Raw genomic sequence first — 23,142 nt, forward strand, 5'->3', positions numbered from 1 at the left:
ACTGCAGCAATCACGGGACCCGAGGGTCCTTGTCCATGCAGGGGAACACAAAACAACCAGTGGGGAACGAGGCTGACCAGGGGCAGGGAAACCCAGGGCCCCTCTCCCAGGACCACATGGCAGGGGGAAGGGACCCCAACACACCTGTGCCCCTGTCGCCACTCCGCAGTGGCCTCATGTTGGAACCTGAGCTTCAGCACCCCAACTTCACAGGAATAGCAAACCCTGTTCCACTGTTGCCTCTGTGTTTCCGGAGCCGCTTCATTCTCTGCTGAGAAGCAAGAGCAACCCAGCCAAGACCATGCGTCAGATTTCACTTGTTTGGTTGCATTACTAAAGTGTGCCTGGAGTTTGACGTAAACAGCAGAGCTCTGCTGCCTGCCATCTTATCCTGCTTTTCCTTAGCTGAAAGCCTGTGGAGAGTTTTATGATCAACTTCATTCCTTCCACCCAAGCAGGTCACCTGTTAACACCCCCATCACATATGGGAAACACGGGTCTGTGGTAAAATATACTGAGTCAGCAGGGCATGAAAAGGAAGAGTTAAAATTAGGAACATAAGTCTCAGTTGCACTGAGGTGCTTCCTGCAGTGAGGTGTAAGCACAGTCCTGGCTCTGTTCCTGCCAGCACCGAACTGGAGCAATCCCTGCATGGGGAGCATGGGAAGTGAGGGAATGTGTTCAGGTTTCAAGCAAGCATCCGTGCTCCAGCAGGAACACTGGCACTTCTAATGCAGTTTGTCTGGAGCATCTGAAACACTCCCCTGACAGTCAAGTCTGCCTGACAAGGCACCAGCCCCTTGTTCAGAGTTCTGGGCCACAGGCTCTCTGCTCATGGTTTCAGCCATCTCACATGAACTTTAGAGCTTTTGGCTCAGTTCAGATCGGACATGAGGAGGTTTGGATGGGGCCAGCACGGGCTGCTCACAAAGAGCAGAGCAGACTATGGTTTGAGATCATTTCCCACGTGGGAGAGTCAGAAACCAGGCAGCTCAGCTGCAAGGCTTTGTGCACAGACCTGCATGTGGACTGACAGTGGTGTCAGGAGCAGGGATTCCCCTCTTGGTTAAAAAGCAGCTCTGCTCCCTGCCTACAGCCCCATCCCACTGCACAGTGGCACTGGCCAGGGCGGTGGGGACGCCTGTGACAGACCAGCTCCTGCAGGCAGCATGGCTGGCTGCCTTTTCCCCTTGTTCCTCCCCTTGGTCAGGGGGTATTTGGAGCTATTCTGTCTGTGCACTGACACTGTGCAGGACTGTGGGAATGGAAACCTGTGTGCTCTGACTGCACTTGTGTTTACACTGCAAACTGTCCATGTTCTCCCCTGCTGACCTGATGCCAGCACTGGTGGCAGGGAGAGCACAGATAGAGCCCAGCTGGGGGTGCCTTGGCCTCCCCACCTGACCCAGAGCCACGGCTGGTGCTTTGGGGGCTGCAGAGGAGGTTCTGGGGGCAGAGCATCCCACACTGGTGAGTTACTGGGATGGTAACAGGATTACCTCCCACTGTCTTGTTTCCATAAAGCACTTCGCAGGGGATAGAGTGTTTCTCACTGCTTTGATGCAAATCCCTTCTGCTGGGAAAAAAGCCTGTACAAGGGCAGCTTTAAGGTCTTTAGTGCAGCTTCACCATAACTGTTTCTGCAGGAACTGTGTTCTCCAGAATTGCCCAAGCTCTGTTACACGGTTTATTTTGTCCTGTCAGACAGACAGACCACAGTGCCCTGCCCAGCAGCAGCCTTGGAGCACATCTGTGGCCACTTTCTTTACTTATCTCTTTGCTCCAGATTTTTCCTTCCCTGTTTCTTTCTGTGCTGACTTTTCCTTCAAATACTTCTCGAGCTCCTGGTAGGGGCCGAGGAATCTGCGAACCATTGTACCTTTCCACCAGGCCTGCACCTGGAAGTGAGAGAGAGAGGCCTGAGGGGAAGTCACTTGCTGGGGTACCTGGTATAGCGCAATGCCTGGATAGTCTTTCCTGTGCTCCCCAGCCACAGAAGGGAACCCCCAGGCCAGGCAGCAGCCTTTGGGCCTGTGCTGGTTGTGCCAAAGGCATCCACAGCTGGGCTGAGGGCAGCTGTTGCTGGTGGCAAGGGACAAGCAGGGGCACTGCCCCATGACCCCCCTCTATCACCTGGGCAGTGATACTTGCAGGAGACTGGCTGCTCCCCTTTCATTCCCATCTCAAACCTGCAGCCAGCTGCTGCCTCTGAGTGTGCCCCAGCAAAAAGAACAGGCTTTGTCTTTTGCTTGTGCCACCACACACCAGCCAGCTTTCTTGGGCTGTTTTCTGCCTGGACAAAGCCCATGGCACAGGTTATTAACTCTCAGCTGCTGCTGGAGCAGCACTGCCTCAGCTTTGCTCCACTTTACCTTTAGGGCGCTCTTCAGCTCCAGGGCTTCCCGCTCTATTTGTTTTCTCTTGGCCTCCTTGTCTGACCGGTCAATGGTGATGGTTGCCTGGAATGCCAGGCACTGCAAGAAAGCACAGGGGTGGCAAAAGCCATGAGAAACACATCCCCTTAACTGCAAGGTCAGCCTTCGGGCTCACTGTGTCCAGCTGCTTGCCAGGGCAAGGCTCACCTGGACCCTGGTGCAAGGATTGTTCCCCTCTGCTGCCTACACGTCTCATCCTTGCTACACACTTCCCACAGCCCTGCCAGGACTGCTCAGGCCCGAGGGTTGTGGTGTCTGTGTGCACCAGGGACCTCCGGGGCAGCCCAGGGATAAGTTGTGAGTGGAGACTTTCCCCCCCACCTCCATTATTTGATCTTTCCTAAATCCAGATGGCAAATGTTGCTTGGAGCTGCTGCCAAAGTGAAACCTCTCATGGCCTGGGTGTAATTAACCCCCTGATCCCTGTAAAATGGCTGGCTGATGGCTTCCCAGGCAACAGCTGGTGGTGAGGAGGACACTTGGTCCCCCAGGCTAAGCAGCAGATGATGTACAAACACACTTGGGACACTGAAATGACAGTGTACAGAGTGAAAAATGAGCCCACAAGCCAGGAAACACCCAGCTCAGTCCCATCATCTCTGACCCACAGACAGTAGGAATGTTTACAAGTAAATTCCTTCTGGTTTTAAAACACACATTTTTCTAGATACTTCTCTTTGTTCTATGCTGCTGCTCTGCTGTGATCAGAGCCCAGCAGTTAACCAAGAACCCAGTGGGGCAGGAATGGTTCTACCCAGAATCAGCTCCCTGATAACAGAGCTCTGTGCAGCTGGGAATGTGTGTCTGCAGAAAGGGATGAGCTGCCTTTTCCAGTCTCAGCCTGTCTTACCCTGATCTTGCTAGAAGGAGCAGGCGTACTGATGGGATGGGACAGTACCTCTGCCCCTCACAAAGGCTGTCAGTAGCTCTCTCATTACTTGCTGGTATTTAAAAATAGCTGTAGGGGAAACATCATCATCCCTCCTTGATGTCACAGGTGGCAAATAGAAGATGACATCTCAGCCGTTGTCTTCCCAGGACCAGTGCTATAATCACAACCTGTGCCTCAAAATTACTAATTTTTTTCCATGGTCCTGGATCCTTACCTAAATGAGTGTAGGAAAAAGCCCAATGCAGTTTTGCATGGCTGAACACTGAGATGCTCCTGATGTCTTACCTCCTTGGCAAATCTCTGCATTGTTTCCAGGTTTTCTGCCTTTAATGCTCTTAGATCATCCAGTTCTTCGTCTTTTGCATCAGTGTCTTTTTTATACTTCTCCATCCAGTATTCCAGCTTCTCTTTCACTTTCTGCATAGGGAGAGAGTGGTGCTCAGCATGGTGCAAAGCGTGCACAGATGAGAGACTTGCTACTATTACATGGTCTGCTTTCAGGATGGTGGTGAAAGTCCTGTAAATTGTGCATAGTCAGTGTTTTCTTCTCATCTTGAACAGATCAAACCCCTAAGACTACTCATAAATTACTGCAGGGTTAGTTTTGTGCAGTCAGTCCTGATGAAGCAAGTGGCAGCCAGAAGCCATTCTTTGTGTGTATACAGAAGGAGGGGGTTTTAAAAAGCACAGTTTGTCAGTGGGAAAGCTTTTATCCTCTGCCTGACTCCCTACCCACTTTCTGGATTAAGCTCAGCACACCAGGAATAAGGTCCCAGGGGACAGCATTTCACACTATTTCAGGTTGTGAACTTGGCTTTGTGTCACTCATGAATAGGGCAGGTGTTTCTGAAACAGTCACCCAGATGACTTCCTCCTATTCAGCAATAACTTCTCCATAGCAACCACCATGATTGCTTCCATGGAAAAATAATCTGAGGAAAAGCATCAATCTCATTACGGCATCACAGCTGGACACACAAGGGAGATGGAGGGCATGGTCATCCTCCTCTCTGCGGGCCCCTGCAAAGCCACCAGCTGCTGTCTGAGCACTGAGGGGCTGCTGCTGGGCCGGCTGCTGGCAGTCAGCCAGGCTCAGCGTGTACTTGGGCAGTCCTCCCACTGGGAGCATTGATCAGACCAAGGCTCTGGGGTACAGAGCACACTGTTCAGTTGCTCACAAAATCCAGCACTGCTTTGCACTCAAATTGCATTTTTAAAAATCTATTATCTCCTATTAAATTCTGTACTGGCAGTGACGTCAGGTGCCCTGCAGTAGTCCAGGTTTTCTTCCTGTCATACCATTTATGAGAGGCTTTGCAGCATTATTCACTGTAAAGTTATTCACTGTTAATGATGGGAATGCTCTGAATCTCTGAATCAACACCACAAGGACATTCATGCTGCTGCAAATGTGTACAATACCTGTGGGTTAGCAATGATCCAACCCCAATTCTTCCTCAGATAAGGCAGAACTGAACTGGCATTTTGTGTCATTCCCTCCTCAGTGTCCCTCCCCTCTGCGCAGCCCTTGGGTCTGTAAAGCTGCTGCCCTCGCTTTGGGCTCTTCACTGGGGTGCTGGGAGCCCCAGCTACTGCCAAGGAGCTAAATTCCAATTAGCCAAATACAACTATCTGAGAGAGGAAAAATCCGTAACACCTGAACAAACAATGTCATTCACTACATGAACCCTAATTTTAAGGAAATATATCTATATGTAGCAAATCCCAAGTCTTGGAGAGGTGGGTTAATTAAGATTTGAGGATTACAAATCGTTCAAACTGCAGTGGTCATGAACCTGATACATTTGATGGAGCAATAACTGTTTTCCTTTAGGCACTAATTGATGATCTAGTGTTTATAGGTTGTTATTTTAAGCATTAGCTGACAGTCACACATACCTGATACTGCTGCGTGAGGAAATCTTCAGTCTCCATGTGGAGTTGAATCTCCTCATCAGTTTTGCTCTTCAAATTCTGTGATCAGAGCAAGCAGAACACGTGAGAGACAATGTTGGCGTGTATGTGTGTAGACACCCTGCTGCTGAAAGCTGAGTAAAAGTGCTGGAGGTCTGTGTGGTCCACAGATTTTTTCCAGTGATAAAATTAGCCGAGGCAGTCCTTGCCCCTGGGCCATCCATGAAAAAGGGAAAATTAGATCAGACTTTGATAAGTCAAAAAAAGATGTTTGCAAAACCAGAACAGTTTTCTAGTCCAGTTCACCTTATGGTCACACAAGCAGCTCTATCTGCATTATCTGCTGGGGGCACTGCTGGGAGCTCAGGCTGCCTGCGTTGCTAAATACCCTTGTAACAACCCCTTTGGATATACTTCTGGGTCTGGTTTTCTGACTACAGCATTACTTTAAGCATTCCCTGTCTCCTAAAGCCATGCCATCCTTGTTGCTGCTGTTTGCAGGATCATACAGAGAAACAGTAGAAGAGATAAAGGTGTCTAACCCCGATGAGTTTCCTGATCCAGTTCAAACAGTTGTGCTGGTGACTATAATGGAGAGCAGAAAGGGCATCTGGGGAGCCAGGGAGGGCTCTTCCCTTACTAGATGGAGATGCCTTCCAGTATGGGCCATGGGGAAGGGCTTACCTGGATTTCCTTCTCCAGGGCATTCTCTGCATTGCTGCACTTTTTCTGGGTTAGTTGGATCTGGAGATCTGTGTTTTTCTTCATGTAGTAGCTCTCTGTGTTCAATTTGGCCGTCTTCTCTTGGAGCTTATCTTTGAGGCGATCAATGATGTTATCTCGGTCCTAATGGAGACAAAAGCAGCACAAAAGCAAGCCTGGAGTCTGAGGTCAGCTCACAGTTTCTTAATCTCTCCACTCCCTGATAAGGTCAGAAGAGACAAAGCTATAGGTTTCACACTTTCCCTGAATGTTGCTCCATTTCAAGGAGCATTTCAAAGGTTAGTTTGATCTATAACCCATACAGATGGCAATAAACCCATCAGCAAGGAGTGATTGCCTGTGGAGATGGTGGGGTGAGGAACAGAGTGGGACAAGAAGGCAGGCCTTCTCTGGTCCAAAAATGTATTCAATCATGCTTAGGATAAATATGAAAAACAGCCAAATAATTTTAACCACTTAAAGTTAGGCTTTACTTTTACTAACCCCTTGGATTAGACCATCTCAGTGAGTGAGCATCTGTAAGAGGAGGATAATGTCTCAGCCCCACAAAAGCCGAAGTTTGTTATCCTAAAGTATACTGTATTCCTTGGATTTATTTTTTTCTAGTTATGCAGCAACTGTATAAACGCAGCCTTAGGAACAGGTGCAAATCTAATCCTGACTTGCTCATATTTTTAAACAGCTCTTTCTTGAAATCTTACCAGGTAGATGCTGCCCACTTCTTTATGAAAACATACACCCAGGGCAAGGAGGCAGTGTCAAGGAAAAACTGGCTATGAGCTCCCAGCCTCTCCCCATGCCTTTGCTTTGCAACAGAGCTGAGCCTTTCCTGGGACAGAAAGCTCCGTTTTCTGTTCCCTGGAGTTATCCCATAGGCCAGAATCCTGAGTGGTTTGTCCAGCTTTTGGAGCGTGCTCAGGAAGCAAAGTGCATTTGCTCTATTTGGGATTGCTGTTTTGTTTACTCCTTTTTAACTAATTTATTTGAATAACAGATAAAGGTTCATTACCCTGGGGTTGGGACTTGGGACAAATGCCTGTAAAATGAAGACTTTTGCGTAGAGTTAAAAAGGTCATCAAAGCTTCCTGTGTAATTATGCAAGATCGATGTGAATGCACCCAACAGCTCCATTACAGCCTTTCTCTTTGCTTCCCTGCCATGCTGTGGTGAGTTTGATATTCATCAGCCGAACCTCTGCAGCTGAAGATGAAATACCAAAGTGTTGGCATTTTTTGAAGCCCACATATCTTGTGTCTGAAGCACCTCACATTCCTTAGCTGTGTAAACATGGAAAAATGCCACAGGAAGAAGCCAGCTCAATAGGGCTGTGTTTGCAAGCCCTTGCAGCATGACTCATTTGGAAAAGGTTTCCTTATAAGAAGAGATTGGAATAGTTAAAAGGAAAGTCCTTCCCTCTGAACCCCTTGGCATACACAGGAAGAGTAGAGTACATTTATAAGGCTCAGGATAAGTGGGGCCCTTGGCTGGTGCTGTTTTGTGAGTTCAAAGGTGTTCACATGTTTTTGAAGGTTTCAAACACTATTTTTAGATACTATTTTTATGGCCATATCATCATATGACTGCAGACAGCTACAGATATGAGCTGTTTGTGCCTTATTAAGGTTTCTGGTCATGGCCTTTATTATCCCTGGCATGAAATTTTGGTGGCCATTGGAGGAGTTGTGTTCCTGGTCAGTAGTCATGGGATGTGAGTGTACCACTCTATTTTGAGATTGTCTTTCTGGGTCACAGTGGGCTCATGTCTAAATTGATGTACCAGCAGAGAGACTGAGGGGATGCTAATTTAAAAAAAGAACAAATCCACAACTTTCTGTGGCACTGAGGCTCAGGAAAGTCGAGCACTTCTGATGTCAGTGTGTTACTGCTATCTGCTAAAGATCTGCAAACTGGCCAGAAAAGAAGGGTTCGGCCTAGATTACAAAGTACTCAAGAGAGTTGGGGCAGAGCATGAACTTCTCACCAAGTTATTTTCTTTTTCATTTCACATTTTAGTAAAGAAAAAAGCACTTTTGATTCAAGTGCCCCGGGCCTTAGGATAGGGTCCAGGATGGGGCCTATCTGCTCTGTTGTTTTCTCTGTTGAATGGCATGTCTGTGGTTTGGATTTGGTCTGCGGTGTTGTAAAACATCCTGGTTAGAGGTGGGGAGTCCGGGGGCTTGGTTACACAATCCAAAGCAGACGGGAAGTGAAATGCAAAACCCACTGGTGGTTTACAGCAGCGTCTGCCTGGCCAGGGAAAGCCGGCTGCAGGCGTGAGGGCAGCTCCTGCTGCTGGACCTGGTGCTGTAGAGCTGGGGCATGTTTGAGATTTAGCTGCAGGTAGTAAACGCAGCAGTAAATGCCCACAAGCTGTGGGCACCATCTGCAGAGTGTGCTGTCCCCTGAACTTCAGAGACAGTAACTGGGAAAATGAGTTAATATTTATTCATTCGGGTTTATCATAGCAAAGGTCCACACCAGGACACGGAATGCTTTCATAGCTGATGCAGTAAATCTCTGGGCTGCTTACTTGGGATGACTTCAGCGTTGAATCTGCCAAACCAAATCATCCCTTGTGTCCAAAACTATCGGAAAACTGGCAGAGACCAAGATCAAAACCCAGGAAATAGTTGTCAGGAGCCAGTCTGCTTCACAAGCAGGTAAACAAGGTGATTTTCTCTGATCTCTCAGCTCACAGACATCAGCCCAGGGGCCTGTCTGCTGTCACCTGGTGCCACAGGACTCTGCCCCACAGATGCTGTTTGGCTGCAAAAGCAGCTGCACTTAGCTGGAGACCTTATCCACACTCCTGTGTTTTCAGTTACTTTGATTTATCTCTCTTGTAAGTGCCACCAAGATCTCCCAGCTCTTCCACAGCAATTAGTGTTTAGTCATAAAATACAGCTGGTTACAAAAATAGCCCACAGGAGTAAACAGTCTGAGGAATTCTCCAGCAGTCCAATGCTGCCATTTGGCAGGGGAAGGAGTGCTGTGCTCTGTGCTGACAGAGGGCCCTGCTCTGCTTGCTCCCACACTGAGTGCTCAGAGCTCAAGGCTTTTCCTGGCAGCTGCAGCATCTCAGCTTGCAGGGCCTGGAGATGTGCTTGGATCCACACACCTGCTGCAGCCTGGGCTCGCTCCCCATAAACCACAACAGGCAGCCCTGCAGGCACTTCAATAAGGCTTTGCCTGCATCACTGTCCCAGCTCCAGAACACCCTGAAGGAATGTCTGGGCCCAAGGGACAGCAGGGCTGGCTGTCACCCGGTGACAACAAAACGGCTTCTGCAGCCCTCAGCCAGCTCAGCGCCAATCCCAGCAGCTGCAGGAGAGCCCCAGGAGGGGCAGTTTGCTGGCACAGGGAGCAGACCTGTTGGCAGCAGCGCTCCTGTGGAAAATCCTGCCCCTCTGGAGCCAGGTTTGGATCTAGTGCTCCAGGTCCTGCAGTGCTCCTTGGGGCTCTGCCAGCAGTGAAGCTCAGGACCATCACAACCTTGTGCCTTCTACTGTAATCATTCTGTGCATATCCCCAGTAGAAACATGCACCATTTCACAGAATGCTCCACTGATGCATTTGTCCTCCTGGGAGAGGAAAAGGGAAGAAATATGGTGGGTTTTAATCTTACTACTAAAAGCACAACTGAGTGGTGCACTCATACAGTGGATCTGGGCGTATTATGACAACTGACAAAGAATTAAAGTTACAGACCTGTTTTCTCTGGTACTGTGGTGCAATGGCTGGGACTTCTGTCTGTTTGGTAGCTGTAACATTACTGCTTGATATAAAATGACACCACTACTTGCATGCATGTATGACATGAGTACACCACAAAATCTACGGGACATAAAAAGTCTTTGGGGCGAAGAGCAATGCAGGAATGCTAAAGTTTACATTTCTAAATTTTTATGTTAAGATGCATAATCCATATGATATTAATCTGTTTCAAAACCTACACAGACTGCTGTTACTTGTCCAGGAAACCAGAGAAAGTGAGAATTTTTATAGAAACTAGAAAATGAACACTGCAGCAGCAAACAGACCCCCTGCAGCCAAACCTGAGCTACCAATGCTGCTCCTGCACAGAGAGGTAAGAACAAAACCAGATGGATCATTTCAGCTCCTTTAGAGACATCAGTGCTTTCCAAGAGAAAAGAAAACAAAATAAAGAAGAACATTTAGCATTTGATTTGTGTTCCATTAGAAAGAAAAATGAGCTAAGCAGGCTAATACACTATTAATTAGAATCTTATTAAGAGGTAGAAAGGCTGAAAATACAAATTCACAGCAAAATGAGTGAGACAAAGGCCATGTTTTTCTGGTTCCAGGATTACATTTGCTCGCTTTTGTTTTCTCAACCATGTAGACTTTTGTTTACAGGTCTGTGCATTATTACTGTTGTTCAAAGTACTCCAAAGTCAGCGAAGCTGTATTTTTATTTTTAATTAGTTGGCAAGGTGACAAATCATGCAAGTGTCTGTAAAACTGCCTATGGGAAAATCCCATATGAAGCAAAGAGAAATTATTTTCCCTTGGGAGACACAGTGAGACACCATTATTTTTGGCACAGGAGGAAAGCAGTACTTTAAAGTAGTCTTGTCTTTGATTTGTTATCAAAGCTGAAACTATAAGGAAGCTCAGAAAAGGACTTTTAAGCTTCTAATATTTAAAAAAAAAAAAATCCCAGATGAGTGCAAATCCCACTTGACAAGGCAAAACCCAAGAACTGAATTAGCACTGAAGGGACAAGGAGAAGAGCCCCCTCCCAGCACAGGAGCTACACACCTTCTTATGACCACAGGAGGTAGGAGAGGTGCAGGGCAGGACACAGAGAAGTGTGTGCAGAGTGCCAGGACATTGCTGCTGGTACAAAACAGGATGATTACAGCCCTTGGGAAGGCATTAAACCAGGACTGGGTACATATATTGTGTGCATGGACATGGTGAGGTTTGAAGAGCTCTACATAGAAGGAGAACTACCTCATCACATTCACCAGCTTGGGGAATGGAAGAGCAGGAACTTCCCAGGAGCCATCAGAGTCTGACTGAGAAGGGACAGTATGAGAAGCAAATAGATCCTTCATATTTTTTACAGCCATTCTGTATTTACAATTAAATTTTCTACGGCATGTGCATCCAGGCTGCCAACACAAAACCTTCATGTTCTACAAACCAAACTTCACCAGCATGCCTGGGGCTTAAAATTCCTCTCTGTAGCCAGCGATATCCTGGCTTGATTACTGTCCACACTTTTGTCCAAAGACAGAACTCAGTGACACCAATTCTTTCCTCAGATGCCCTTGCTGTCCTCTTGCTCACCACTGAACCAAGTGTCAGATTCTTGTTCCTTCCCCCAGCCCCTGTACAGCTCTGCCCCAGCTTGCCTTCTGCTTGTTTGCTATCACACATCTCCTGCCTCAGGAGGCAAGGCTATGTTTCCATGTTGAGTGAGCATTAAGTCTGAGCTGTCTGATGAGCATCAAAGTGACCGGTGATAAGTCATTCAATTGATCTGTACTTGTGTAGCAAGTCTGACATTTCCAGAATGCCCCATATTTACTGTGCATGCACACACCATTTGCATGATGCAGACAGAAGGGCTGAAGCTTTCCAGAAAGATTAAGTTGACAGCATATGTGCAATAACATTGATCTGCCCTTGTGTAGGCATGTTCAGGATTTTCTGATGTCTGGAAGCCTAGAAAAATAGATTAATAGAATGACACTTTCTCCAGATGAAAATGTAGGTAGAAAAATGGCCTGTCCCTATGATAGGTGTCTGTCTTTCTCACTCTCTTTGGCACACTTCCTTCTGTGCCAGATGCTCTGTCATGACTGAGTTTGACAGAACCTTAGATACTGTTATCTGCAGATAACCTCTTTCTTACTGATTGCAGATATCCGTGCTTTGTCACTCCCAGCAGTGTTTTTGGGATATTCTAATTTGACCATGGTCTCATGATTATGAGCATTTTGATTTCCCATTTGAAAATCATCAGACACTGCTCTTAAAATCATTAGTGGGCTTATTCCAAATACAAATCTTCATTGTAATTATTCTACTTCTATACTCCTAAGTGATGGCTCAATATGTATGGACATGGCATCTCCAAGTGCTAGTTCCTGGGCAGCAGAGGCCAGCTTGCTAACAGGCTTCCCCATGGCAAGATGCCCAGTGCTAAGTGCTCTCACCTGAAGGTCTGTTTCAGCTTGTTTCTTGACATCTTGCAGCTGTTTCTGGAGTGCCTTTATCTCCTTCTTTCCTTTTTCCTCCCTGAAGTGGGAAAATACGATCACTTGAATATATCAAAAAAGACAAGAGCTGTTTACCTAGAAGGGGAATTTCCTGTCTCCTGATACATTGTGGTAAGATAAACAGAGACTTCTCACAAAAACTACTGACTTGCTCAGTAAATCCTGAAAGAAGAGGTGCACAGACTGAGCAAGGCAGATGGGAACAAAAGGGAGAATAAGCCAAAAAAACGGGATGCTCTTGTTGGAAGCCTGGAATGGATTTGAGGATGATGCAATTCCTGTAGCAGAGAGGGAAGATGTCTGTCATTGGGTCACAGTTTCTACATTCAGGCAAAATTGCCCCTGATTCTAGGCAGAAGCAAGCCTGAGCAGCAGTGCCAAATTGTGTCTTTATGTGTATGGAGAATGTTTCTTTCATATCAGGCTTAAAATCTGCCAAAGAACACTGCCATTGGTTCTGAGTTCCATAAAGGGATCTGAGTGAAGACCAAAAGCTAGAGAGGGGTTCATCTGTCTAAAACAAAACAGATGCAATAAATGTTCTAGGTATTATTATCTTATTTCACTCAGAGTGCACCTCTAAGCTTTTATGCTTATGATTAGTTTTAAAACCAGTAAATACTACAGTTGGCCCCTGAAACTTTGTATCCTATCCCAACCTTACAATCACACTTACATTTCATTTTCAGAGTCCTTATCTGGGTGACTGATGAACAAAAGCTCCTGATAAGGAGTCCCCGTCGTCTTACTGCAGATGGCTTTTAGAAAAGTGTATTTACACAAAACCAGGCAAGTATTTATTATCTTGAAAGACAGATCAAGTACATTCCATGCAAAGAATGTATAGTACAACAGAGTGGCTAGATATAACTGACAGAAGGGGACAAAAAGGATTATGTCCTTTCTGATTATAATTTGTCTGCTCTTTTCTACCTTTCAGTACTGGATAGTTACTGCACAACCAATTGCTACTGTCATTCTTGCTTTCTGTCCCTTCCACGGATAAACAATAAATCCCTTGGTTTTGGGCAGTGGAAGAGTTGGGTTTCATACTTGAAGTCACACATTCCACTGGAAGCTGGGGATTTGCCCTAGAAGCAGATCCCTGAGCCACCATAGGAGCTGTTCCAGTAGGCTGGACTGCTGACAAATCACGACTTAGAGCAGCTTTGCTGTGCACCCTCAATGATGGGCCCGAGCTGCTACATTGAGGTAGCTTTAAAGTGGTTAAATACTTGTCTGATGACTGTGATTCTCTCTGACAGTCTTGGGATTGGACCAGAGCTTTGCATGCTAAAAAACCACCAAACCTCTAGAGCTCAAAAGTTTGAGCTGAGATGATAACAAATGTGTACCCTGAAAGATTTGGGACAGAAGAGGATCTACAGTACAGTGGCTGGTGGATTAGCCCTAAATAAGACAGCTCCTCTGTCACCATCTGTGCTAACCCCGCACTTCTGCTGGGAAAAGGGAGTCTATTAGCATATTGGGTCAGAGCAGATTCTCCTGGGCATCAGACAACCTAAAGGCCATATGTTGCTGGCCCTGATTTGAACAGATTCTCTGACTTTCACTGGGGACAGGAGTTAAAGATCAAGGAGCTCCTACATCACATTATGTTTTAATTGAAGTGAGGCATTTGCACTAATGCAGCTACTGCTGTCCGCTGTGGTCAAAGCTCAGGCCATTCCTAGCTCACATCAGTATCAGACCCATCCCCTGTTTCTCTCCAAAGGGGAAAAAATTGCAGTTTGTAAAGCAAACAGAATAATTCAAGATGAAAAAAGTGGAATCCCTTCTGTATTTTGGTTTTGTTGGGTTTTATTTCCTTTTCAGCACGTACTGAGTGGGAATGGGTTCAGCTTGCAGCATTTAAACAGGGAAGAACTGAACACAACACTGACCTGATGAGGATGTCATAAAGCTTGCTCTTTTTTGCCTTCTCTCTCTCATTAGCATCTGTTAGGGTACTAAATGTTCCTGTTTCCTCCATCTTTTTAATAGTGATTGTAATTACATCACTTGCATACTGCCTGCCAGGAAGAAAAGGAACACAACAATACTTTACAGGTGCTGATAGTACAGTGTCTAGCACTTTTATCCATTACTGTTTACAGTAAAATGTAAGGAAATAAAAGATCCCTTTTCTGGTCTTATGTCCTATCAAACCCAGGAGTGCTTCTCCCATGGTATCTGCTTATTGTACGTCCGGAGAGCTCTGTACTAGGAGTTGGTTGAAGCTTATAATTTAAAAATGCTGCCCTGCATGCTACTCTGGGAAATTGCAAAGAAGCACAAACATATCCGTGCTGTGCCAGACAGTGTTGCCATTAGGAAGAAGGCCACTGGCCTGCAGTAGTGATGACAGGTGGATCTTGGAAGATGAGATTTGGGGATGCAATACGTGGGCTTGTCCAGTTTATTGAATGTCATGATGCATGTGGCATTTACATTTTAGCTGCATTTGCCCCATTTGTGTTAGAATGTTCTTTAAGCCTTTTGTTGAAATGACATGAAATGAGAGAAGCCAGGATGCAGAAAAACGCATACTGAACATTCAGCTCTATAATCTCTTTCAAACCAAAGGCTGCTGGTATTTCTGCAAATCAAGGCACTGGATTAGGTGAATAAAGTTCGTTTTAAAAAAGAAAGAAAATCTTTAGTCTTTATATACATTACCTGTTCTATAATGGCTATAACTGCCACAGAAGCTGTGTGCCCTGCAGAATGACTGAGTTCAAAAACAAGGCTCAGATCTCCCTTTGCCTGAGACCTGCTAAGGGAATCTGACTCCAGGTACCAGAACATGAGCACTGATTAGTACCTGGCATGATTTCCACGCAGGCAACCATTATCAATGAGGTATGTTTTACAGCTCCATTCAAAATAAACTGCTGGTCATTAGGTAGCATCCAGAGGCAAGCAAAGGCCAGAACTAGATGGCCTATGAAGGATACTACTGCTACCCTTAAAGGAACTCCTTCCAGACAGACACTGATGTACTCTGGCAGTGGGAGAGCGAGGAATTTGCATTTTTGCTTTCAAGAGATAGACTGAGAACTTTACAGCTTTGACCATCCCCAACAGGTGCTTCACTCACCTGTCAGCATAAATTTTTCTGAGCTTCTGTGCAGCCCGAGTGGGGCATTTCTTGGAGCTTTTGGAAGGATGACGGGTGCTTTTTTGATCTTCGGTTTTCCCCTGCTGCTGCTTGTGTTCAGTGCTTTTCAGGGTCGTGGAGGTAACTGTTTTCCCACTCTCTTGCTTTGCTGATGTAAGCTCTGGGGAGTTAATATCCAGCTCCTCCTGGATCATTTCTTTAATTTCCTGGATGGGAATGAAAGGGGATAAGGAAAATAAGAGAATAAGGGAAGAGGGAAAAGGGAATAAGAGGGACCTGTTTGTACATTACACAGCAGAAAGAAACCCTCTGCAACATTATGTGAGAGAAGGAAAATGAGTAATAAACTAGAATGAAGCTATACTGAGAGTAGCTGATAGTGCATGTTACATCCTGCAAAGAGTGGAAGATCAGAAACATTTATGTTGGTCAGTTTTGAGCACACAGTGTAGTTCATTGAAGTTTATGGGCTCAAAACTCCTAAAGTGACAGGATTAAAAAAGGCCTAAAAAGGTGAATTCATCCAGTCCAAGAGATGATTGTTCAGATTGTTCTTAATCTGACATGTTCCAAATGACCTCCAGCAATGGAGACTACACACCCTCCTGTCAGTGCCAGCACCTCACAACTTTCTTTACCGTAAGAAAGTTTTGTCACCTCAACAGCATTTGAACCCCTGGCTTGTTGTCCTGGTCTCTGTAGGCACAGCAAACAAGTCATTCCCTCCTTTTTTTGCACCAGTTTTTATGTACTGGAAGATTGTTAGCCTGTTTCTCCTCCTTCTTCTCTCCATCTTAGACATTTCCCACTGCCTGTCACCACAACCTTTCCCTACAATATTATTGTTATAACTAGAGCTGTGTGGAAATAAAGGTGATAGACTTTCTGTCTGCTATCTGCTTAGCAGGTTTTTTGAGAGTAACAGCAGAGAAAATGTAACATTAATTCAAAGGAGAAATTCAAAATACTGGCGGCTCTCTTCTTCATGGAAAGGTATCTTGTGATTGAGTACAATTTCATTCAAAAAGCAAAAGCCCCCAAAAATACAAAAGCACACTATAAAATCAGCTAAGCTCTTGCTTCTAGGAATTTCTCTGCTTTATGTGTCATGGATAAAATGCAGGTGTATACACTGGGACATTAAAAGGGCACATTTTCTTGCCTGCTTACCAGCATTTCTGTGGCTGAACACTTCATAACAGCACTGCTGACTCCAGCTAACACAGTCCCTGCCAGCCCCATCCCAGTCTGCAGCTGCCTGCTCCCCACCCCGGCTGCTTGGGGAAGCGGACAGAGAACTCGCTGTGATGAAACATTTTCCAGCAAAAAGGAAAAAAAAAAGTTATTTTTAGCAGCACCAGTTCTCAGTCCAGATCCTTCCACAACCCCACACACATTTGTGCCAGCAGAGCAGAGTGGGCAGAGCAAAAACAAGTGGTCAGGGCAGCAGCTGTGGATGCCAGGAGTACTTCCAAGAAGTTACTTGTCATGCAAGTCAAGCAAGGCTCTGTCAGTTGTCTAAGGTGCTGGTGCAGTCAGTGAGGGCATTGCAAGGGGCTGCTTCATGCTGAGTGTTTTGGACAACTCTGGATTGGGATGGATCAGCCTCTGGCAGTGTCTGACTCATCAGTGACTAGAGAAGGAGACTAAGTGACTACATGCTTAATTTTTGGACTGTTAAATTTACATTAAACAAATCACATGCAAAGTATACACAGACCAATGAAAATTGCATTGTTAATTAGTAAAAAAAGGGCTTAAATAGCTGGCTGGTGATGGCTGTACTTCAGAAAGAACTAATTTTGGCAAACAAACTGTTTTAATATCATGTAGATTTTATGAATGTTCTGGTATATGTTTTTTAATGTCTGGAAAAGTTCAAGACAGGCAATAACTGGGTTGTCTGTAAACAGTAGGAACTTACACACTAATCATCAACAAATAAGTATGTAAAAGCAAGAAGTTTGAAAAGTGCATGTGTCACCATCTGTGTAGTCTCCTAAGTGCTTGTCTGTTGCCCAAAATTCAGCAAATAGAAAGGCTGCCTCCCTCTACGGCATGCACTATGTGAAGCAATGTGCAAGAGCATCCAACCTGGAAAATCAGTGAGGTGCTGGCCAACATTGTGATTAATCCTCTCAAAAATGTCATCGGTTGAAATTTAGATCTCAGTCTTTGAAGATGCTGTTGATTTGTCTGACAGAGTTCCAGGGTGCTTTGTAAATACAGATCTTCTTCAAATACAGTGAAACCAGCCAAATGTAAACTGAGAAACAGGGAGGAGTAGAAAATTACAGAGCACCATAGTTAGCAAGTAGCTTCCCTAAGCCATTTTCTTGTTTCTAATTGTTTCCTTCTCGATTTGTTCTGACATCTTTAAGAACACAAGTAGGGTTTATAACCTGTGAGAAAGTTGTGTTCTAAGAAGTGACTTGGTGAAAAAGAGCCTCTGTGATTGAAGAGAAAAGTGAAGGTGTTTTCTCTATAATTTAAGTGTACCTTCGTTAGGTTTATCACCCTGAGTCTGTGTGGCTGAAGAGGACAACTCCTGCTGTCCCAGAGATACGCTCTTTCTCTGTGTTTTGCTGCTGGCACATAAGAAAGGGAGAAGCATCCTCTGGGATGAGGCCAGCTCCCAAGAGTCTTTCAGGGGAACAGTGCCCTCTATGGCACAGTCTCAGCATCGTTCCCGCCCTGAAATTCACTGTAACTCCAGCTGCTGCTGCTGCTTTGCCCATGGGCTTTTTGAAGAGGTAATATGGAAAGAAAACACGTAGAAAAACATGATTTTCCTTCCTCTGGCATTCTTAAGTGGTACATTAGACAGAGTGAGCGTCTTTAAATGTCAAAACTCAGATCTCAGTTTTTATTTCCATCCTGGTTGTGTATTTTTTTTCATGAGTTCATCTTAAAAAGGCTTCAAACCTGCTAAAACTGGAAAGAACCTGCTGTGTCTTTTATAGTCCACAGTACGTAGAGCCATTTACCCCTCAGGATGATCCCATCCTGATTCCTGTGTCTTAACAGCTACCAGAAATGTCACAACACCTTCCTCCACTGAGGAAATGCCTGAGCATTAGGAATTCTTCTCTGTTCTTCAGATCTCTGCCCAATTGTCTTAGTTATGATGCCTATTAGAAATCAATTATAATTAATGATCACTGAGAGAGGGTAGTTCCTATATTTTGAGGTGCATCTTTCTTGATACATTGTGGGAACAAAAGGAACTTTGGCATGGACTTAGAGAGGAACAGAATTTCCCTGGTTTTGAGTACTTTGAAATAACCTATACATTTCTATTTTAAAAAGAGCTGTGTATCTATATAAGAACCTACAGATGTTTTGCTTCCTTTTCCCCAATTCTTTGCTTGTTGTCTACCCACGGAGATTTTAGAATTATAATCTCAGGAACCTCATCTTGGATCAGTAGTGTCCTTTGCACAAAGTCTTGACCAAAGCTTCTCAGTGATGCTGCAGTACAAATATTAAAATTAGGTCACTTTTATTGTGTTTCTTCACTCAAGAGTCATGGAGCATTTACAGAAAATATATTTGAGTTAATTTTTTTAAAATGCTGGTAAAAGATATAAAACCAAGACAAAGAAAAAAAAAGATATGATATACATCTTTTTAAGCAGTGGCACATACATGGCTGACTTGTGTCTTGTCCTCATGTGAAACTGGCGTGATATATCCAAGAATTGCAAGTTGATCCACACAGTTCTCCAGCACAGCACTAAACATCAGAGCTTCCAGATGAGTGATTTTTTCCATTTGTTTAGTCTCTGTGCTCTTGCTAGGAGGAACAAAGATAAAAGATACCAATCAGAAAAATGCTATGGTGTTAGTAATGTCAGTAACAGTAGATGAAACTAAAGGTAGACCCGAAATAGCCTTATTTGCAGCCTTACATATACTTCCCTGGCTTTGTTTATAACCTTCCATCCACTGTTTATAAGAGGAGATGTGCTCTGCTAATGGCTGCATTCAGGGACAGTGGGAATGTTTAGCTTTTGCAAAACAAAGAGGTCCTGGTCCCTCCTACAGCAGATCTGGGTAGACAGGCTGAGAAAGGAATGAGTATGGAGGGCACAAACTGGGTGAGGTGCCTCATTATTCAGTTCAGCAGGGAGCAATGGTTCATAGTGGACTTTGGGAAACAACAGAAGAGCCTTTTTAAAAGAAAAAAAAAATAAATCCATATCTTATAAAGTCTCAGATGGTGAACCTTCATGCTCTAATCATTCCTCAGTGTTAATGTGTAGCCTTCACACTTCTATGATCCCAGTCCCCTCTCAGTAGGAACTGTTACCATCTTAAGATGCTGAAAGTTAAACAAGAACCAATACCTGGACTAAGTAAACAATCTTTAACTTTCTGTATTATGTTATTTAAACTTGCATTTCAAACATGAAACTGCTCTGACATATACTTAAGCACTCCTTTGCCTACTTACAGTTGGAATATTGTAAAAGTATATATAAGGAAAGGTGGAAATTCACTATTAATCCAAAAGTACCTAAGAAAACACTTGCACAACAATGGAGAATTTCTCTGAAAATGTCAATGTTTTGATACGCTATTGGACAATCCCTCCAACCCTGTACATACAAACCAGGTATTTCTTGTACAACACGTAGCACAACTGCAGTCTCAGATGGGTGAGATCCTGAGGGTCATTGCAATGGAAGTATCAACAGCCACTAACAAAATCTTAATTTGGCTGCTCTATCTACAACTGGATTTGTGCCATCTGTAAAACCCTTGCATAAGCATATCCTAAGCCTGCAAAATATTACAGTCCAACCTGTAAGCATGCCAAGGAAATACATCGGTCAGTCCCTGTTAGGAAAAGACATGGCCATATTCTATGAAAGTCAAAGAGGCTTGGATGCAGCTGTGCTCTGGATCACTGGAAATCAGTGATATTTCATAAGCAAGTGTTTTAAAAAATGCGTAATTGCTATAACCTCTCTGAAGCTGTTATCATTTGTCTTCCTCCTTTTTTGTTGTTTTTGTTGAAGAAAATATGTAATTTACAGTTGGACCATGAAGTTAATTTCACTTGGCGGTAAAGAAAGGCCACTTTTAAGTGCAGGCTTATTTGATGTCTGTTAGTACAGAATAGGTTAGCCAAACAAAAATAACTCAGATTTCTCACATTTATTTCCTAGTGTCCCTGTCTGCTGCAGGAAGCTGTCTAATGCAACATGTGTTGAAATGTGCTGTAAGAGGACATGGCTCTCCCTGGGGATAAGATTAGAAACTGTGCATGGGGTAGTGACTGGGATTGCTCTCAGTAAATCCATAGGAAGAGCAGATACCAGGGAGAAACAGAGGTATTTAAATTAAAGGATAATACTGCTCTGGGTCAAAGGAGAGTAATTTCCTCTAAGCCAGGCAATTATGATAAGGTTTCTATCTCCTGAATGGATGAAAATACAGAACAGCCTTTCAGACAAGGTAATGGTAGAGGCACCCTGATTTATTTCAAGAAGCTTGTTTAAATCATGGCAGGAAAAGATAACAGCAAAGTAGTGATTCTGAATATTATCAATATGTTCACTATACTTGTATTGTTTGTACCCACGTACCTAATTAATTCCTCTGAGCAGGGCTTTTGATGGTCACCTAGGACGAAGAAGGAACTGATTTCATCCCTTTGCTTCTGAGGGTTTTTTTCTCTCTTTTATCTTAATTATAAAAAAAAAAGTAACAACTTCAGATAGGAATCTGATAATAGCATTAACAAAAAAATAGCGAATAATCTGTATAATACACTAAACCCATCACTTTCCTTTTCAACCTTAAAATCAATAATAGAAGTGGAGATGCAGTGTTTTTACATCAAGAAAGTCAGACAGTGTCTCCAGTCAACAAGCACTAATAAAATATTTTTCAATGTTTTACCCATTTTTATCTTTTTCAGCAATCCATGATCCATATTTTGAGTCTAAACAACCTAAAAATAATCTATTACATGTGGAGTTCTAATGCTAAAAATATGGTGAAAAAAGATGTGTTGGGAGATAGCTGTGACAGATGATTACAGCGGCATTTTTGGAAGAAGAAATAACACATACAGCTCTCATAGGAAAAAGGGACTTATTTGGAAACAAAGGAGGATGCAACAGCTTTTCCTCTTTTCCATCAGCAGCTTCTGACCAGGAGAGAATTAACTCGGGATATTAATATGTTTTAAGAAAGCTGGCAGCTGGAATGTTTCTCTAAAGCTCCTTTGCTGCTTTGCTCCTCCTGTATATCTTCTCTTATATCCATATCCTTGCTCAGCAGATCCATGTGCCAAGCCAGTAGGGCCTGGGCTTATGTTAACTTGGAATTGAGAAGGAAACCACTGTCTGGGGCATTAGGAAACACTACAAATATGAGCTGCTTGCTCTGGATTTTAGTGTCAACACAGTGCCCTCAGATCATCCACTGGCATCGCCCTTCATTGCTGTGTTTGCTGAACTCCCTCATTAAACTCTATTAATAATACTTTAAAAAAAAAAAGCAAAAGAAAAAAAAGGGAAGAAGTATGTGAAGGATTCAGCTTTCCCCATGAGTTTTGGTTGACATTCTTTCCCTGCTGATCTAAAGGGAAAGAAAAACATATCAAGTAATAATTTTTAAAACAACTGTATAAAAGGTCTGGCTTCCTGTTCCTCTGGGGATTGCAACTCCCTCTGCTGTGTGAGAGTTCTGGATGTACATTTCTCCCACTCTGCTGCCTGATAAATGAAAATGGATTCAAGAGCAGCATTTTGTGCAGCATTCCTGGTAGTCAAACAAAGAGACTCTGGTTAATTCCAGTGAGAAAATGCATAGCTGAGAATGTCACATCTCCTTTAGCTCTGTTTGGCAAGTGATTGGCAAAGAGAAATTCTGAATATCTACAGGAGCAGCAGCTGAGCCAGAAATCACAAATAGCTTCATTTTTACCAAAGAAAGGGCTCTTGGAAAGCAAAATAGGTGTGGCCTTACACAACTCTGCCTCCTGCTAGAAATGTTAGAACAGCAAGGTGCTGATTTGGGGGAAAAAAAAAGGGGCGGGCAGGGGGGAAGGGGCAAGAAAAGGAGAGGAAAGGGGAGGAATGGAGAGAGGAAGGGGAAGAGGAAGGGAAAGGAAGGTATGGGAAGAGAAGGAAAGAGAAGGGGAAGAGGAACATCAAGGTTCCTCAAGGTTTCCCTTCCCCTCGCCTTCCTTCCCCTAAATCATTTTAAGTGCTCTGAAAATGCACCTGAATTTCTGGCAATGTGAGGGAAGTGACAGAAATCAGGAGCGAATAACCCTGACGTGGGCAAATAGGCAAGTACACGCTTCTAGATCTTAGGAAAACACAGGAATGTGAGACTTGGTTACAGGGATTTCAGTGTTGAAATATGCTTTTTGTCTCCAAGGCGATATCGGGAGTAAAATAAATGTCGAGAGGATTCACTGATTCAGGGTGAGAACTGAGGACGACGGGCAGGGCCCGGAGCCCACCCCGAACACCAAGGGCTGCTCTTCCCCTCCGCGCTGCCTCTTCGGGCTCCTCGGCTCGTTCCACCGCCGCGGCCGGTTTTCATTCGCCCTGCCCAGCCCGGCCCGGGCTCCCCTCAACCTCCCACCGGAATTTGCCCTCATTTCCCCCGGTCCCCGGTCCCGGTCCCGGCTGCCCTCACCGGGGTGCGCCACCCGTCTCCATGGTAACCAGCACGCTCTGGGGCCTCGTGGGGTTGCCCAGCGGGTGCCTGCGCGGCGGGGCCGGGGCCGCCCCTCCCGGGATCGCTCTTCCGGGGATCATCCCCGGGGAACGCGGGGAC

General features: G+C 44.7%; 1 protein-coding gene across 1 annotated transcript; it reads right to left on the reverse strand.

The window, feature by feature from the left end:
- Window positions 1–129: 129 nt before the first annotated feature.
- Window positions 130–23,090, reverse strand: IQCG (IQ motif containing G). The gene is made up of 11 exons (XM_042042333.1): window positions 23,002–23,090; window positions 20,931–21,029; window positions 18,985–19,132; window positions 15,316–15,542; window positions 14,120–14,248; window positions 12,153–12,234; window positions 5,926–6,087; window positions 5,227–5,301; window positions 3,613–3,744; window positions 2,373–2,474; window positions 130–1,898 (listed from the first exon to the last, which is right to left on the reverse strand). Exons 3-11 carry the CDS (start codon window positions 19,108–19,110, stop codon window positions 1,770–1,772), a joined length of 1,164 nt encoding a protein of 387 aa, XP_041898267.1. The 5' UTR covers window positions 19,111–19,132; window positions 20,931–21,029; window positions 23,002–23,090; the 3' UTR covers window positions 130–1,769.
- Between the last annotated feature and the right edge of the window lie 52 nt (window positions 23,091–23,142).

The sequence above is a fragment of the Corvus kubaryi genome, unplaced genomic scaffold, assembly GCF_017639235.1.
Source record: "Corvus kubaryi isolate FWS band 111438036 unplaced genomic scaffold, C.kubaryi_AGA036_p1.0 37397, whole genome shotgun sequence".
Lineage (NCBI taxonomy): Eukaryota > Metazoa > Chordata > Aves > Passeriformes > Corvidae > Corvus > Corvus kubaryi.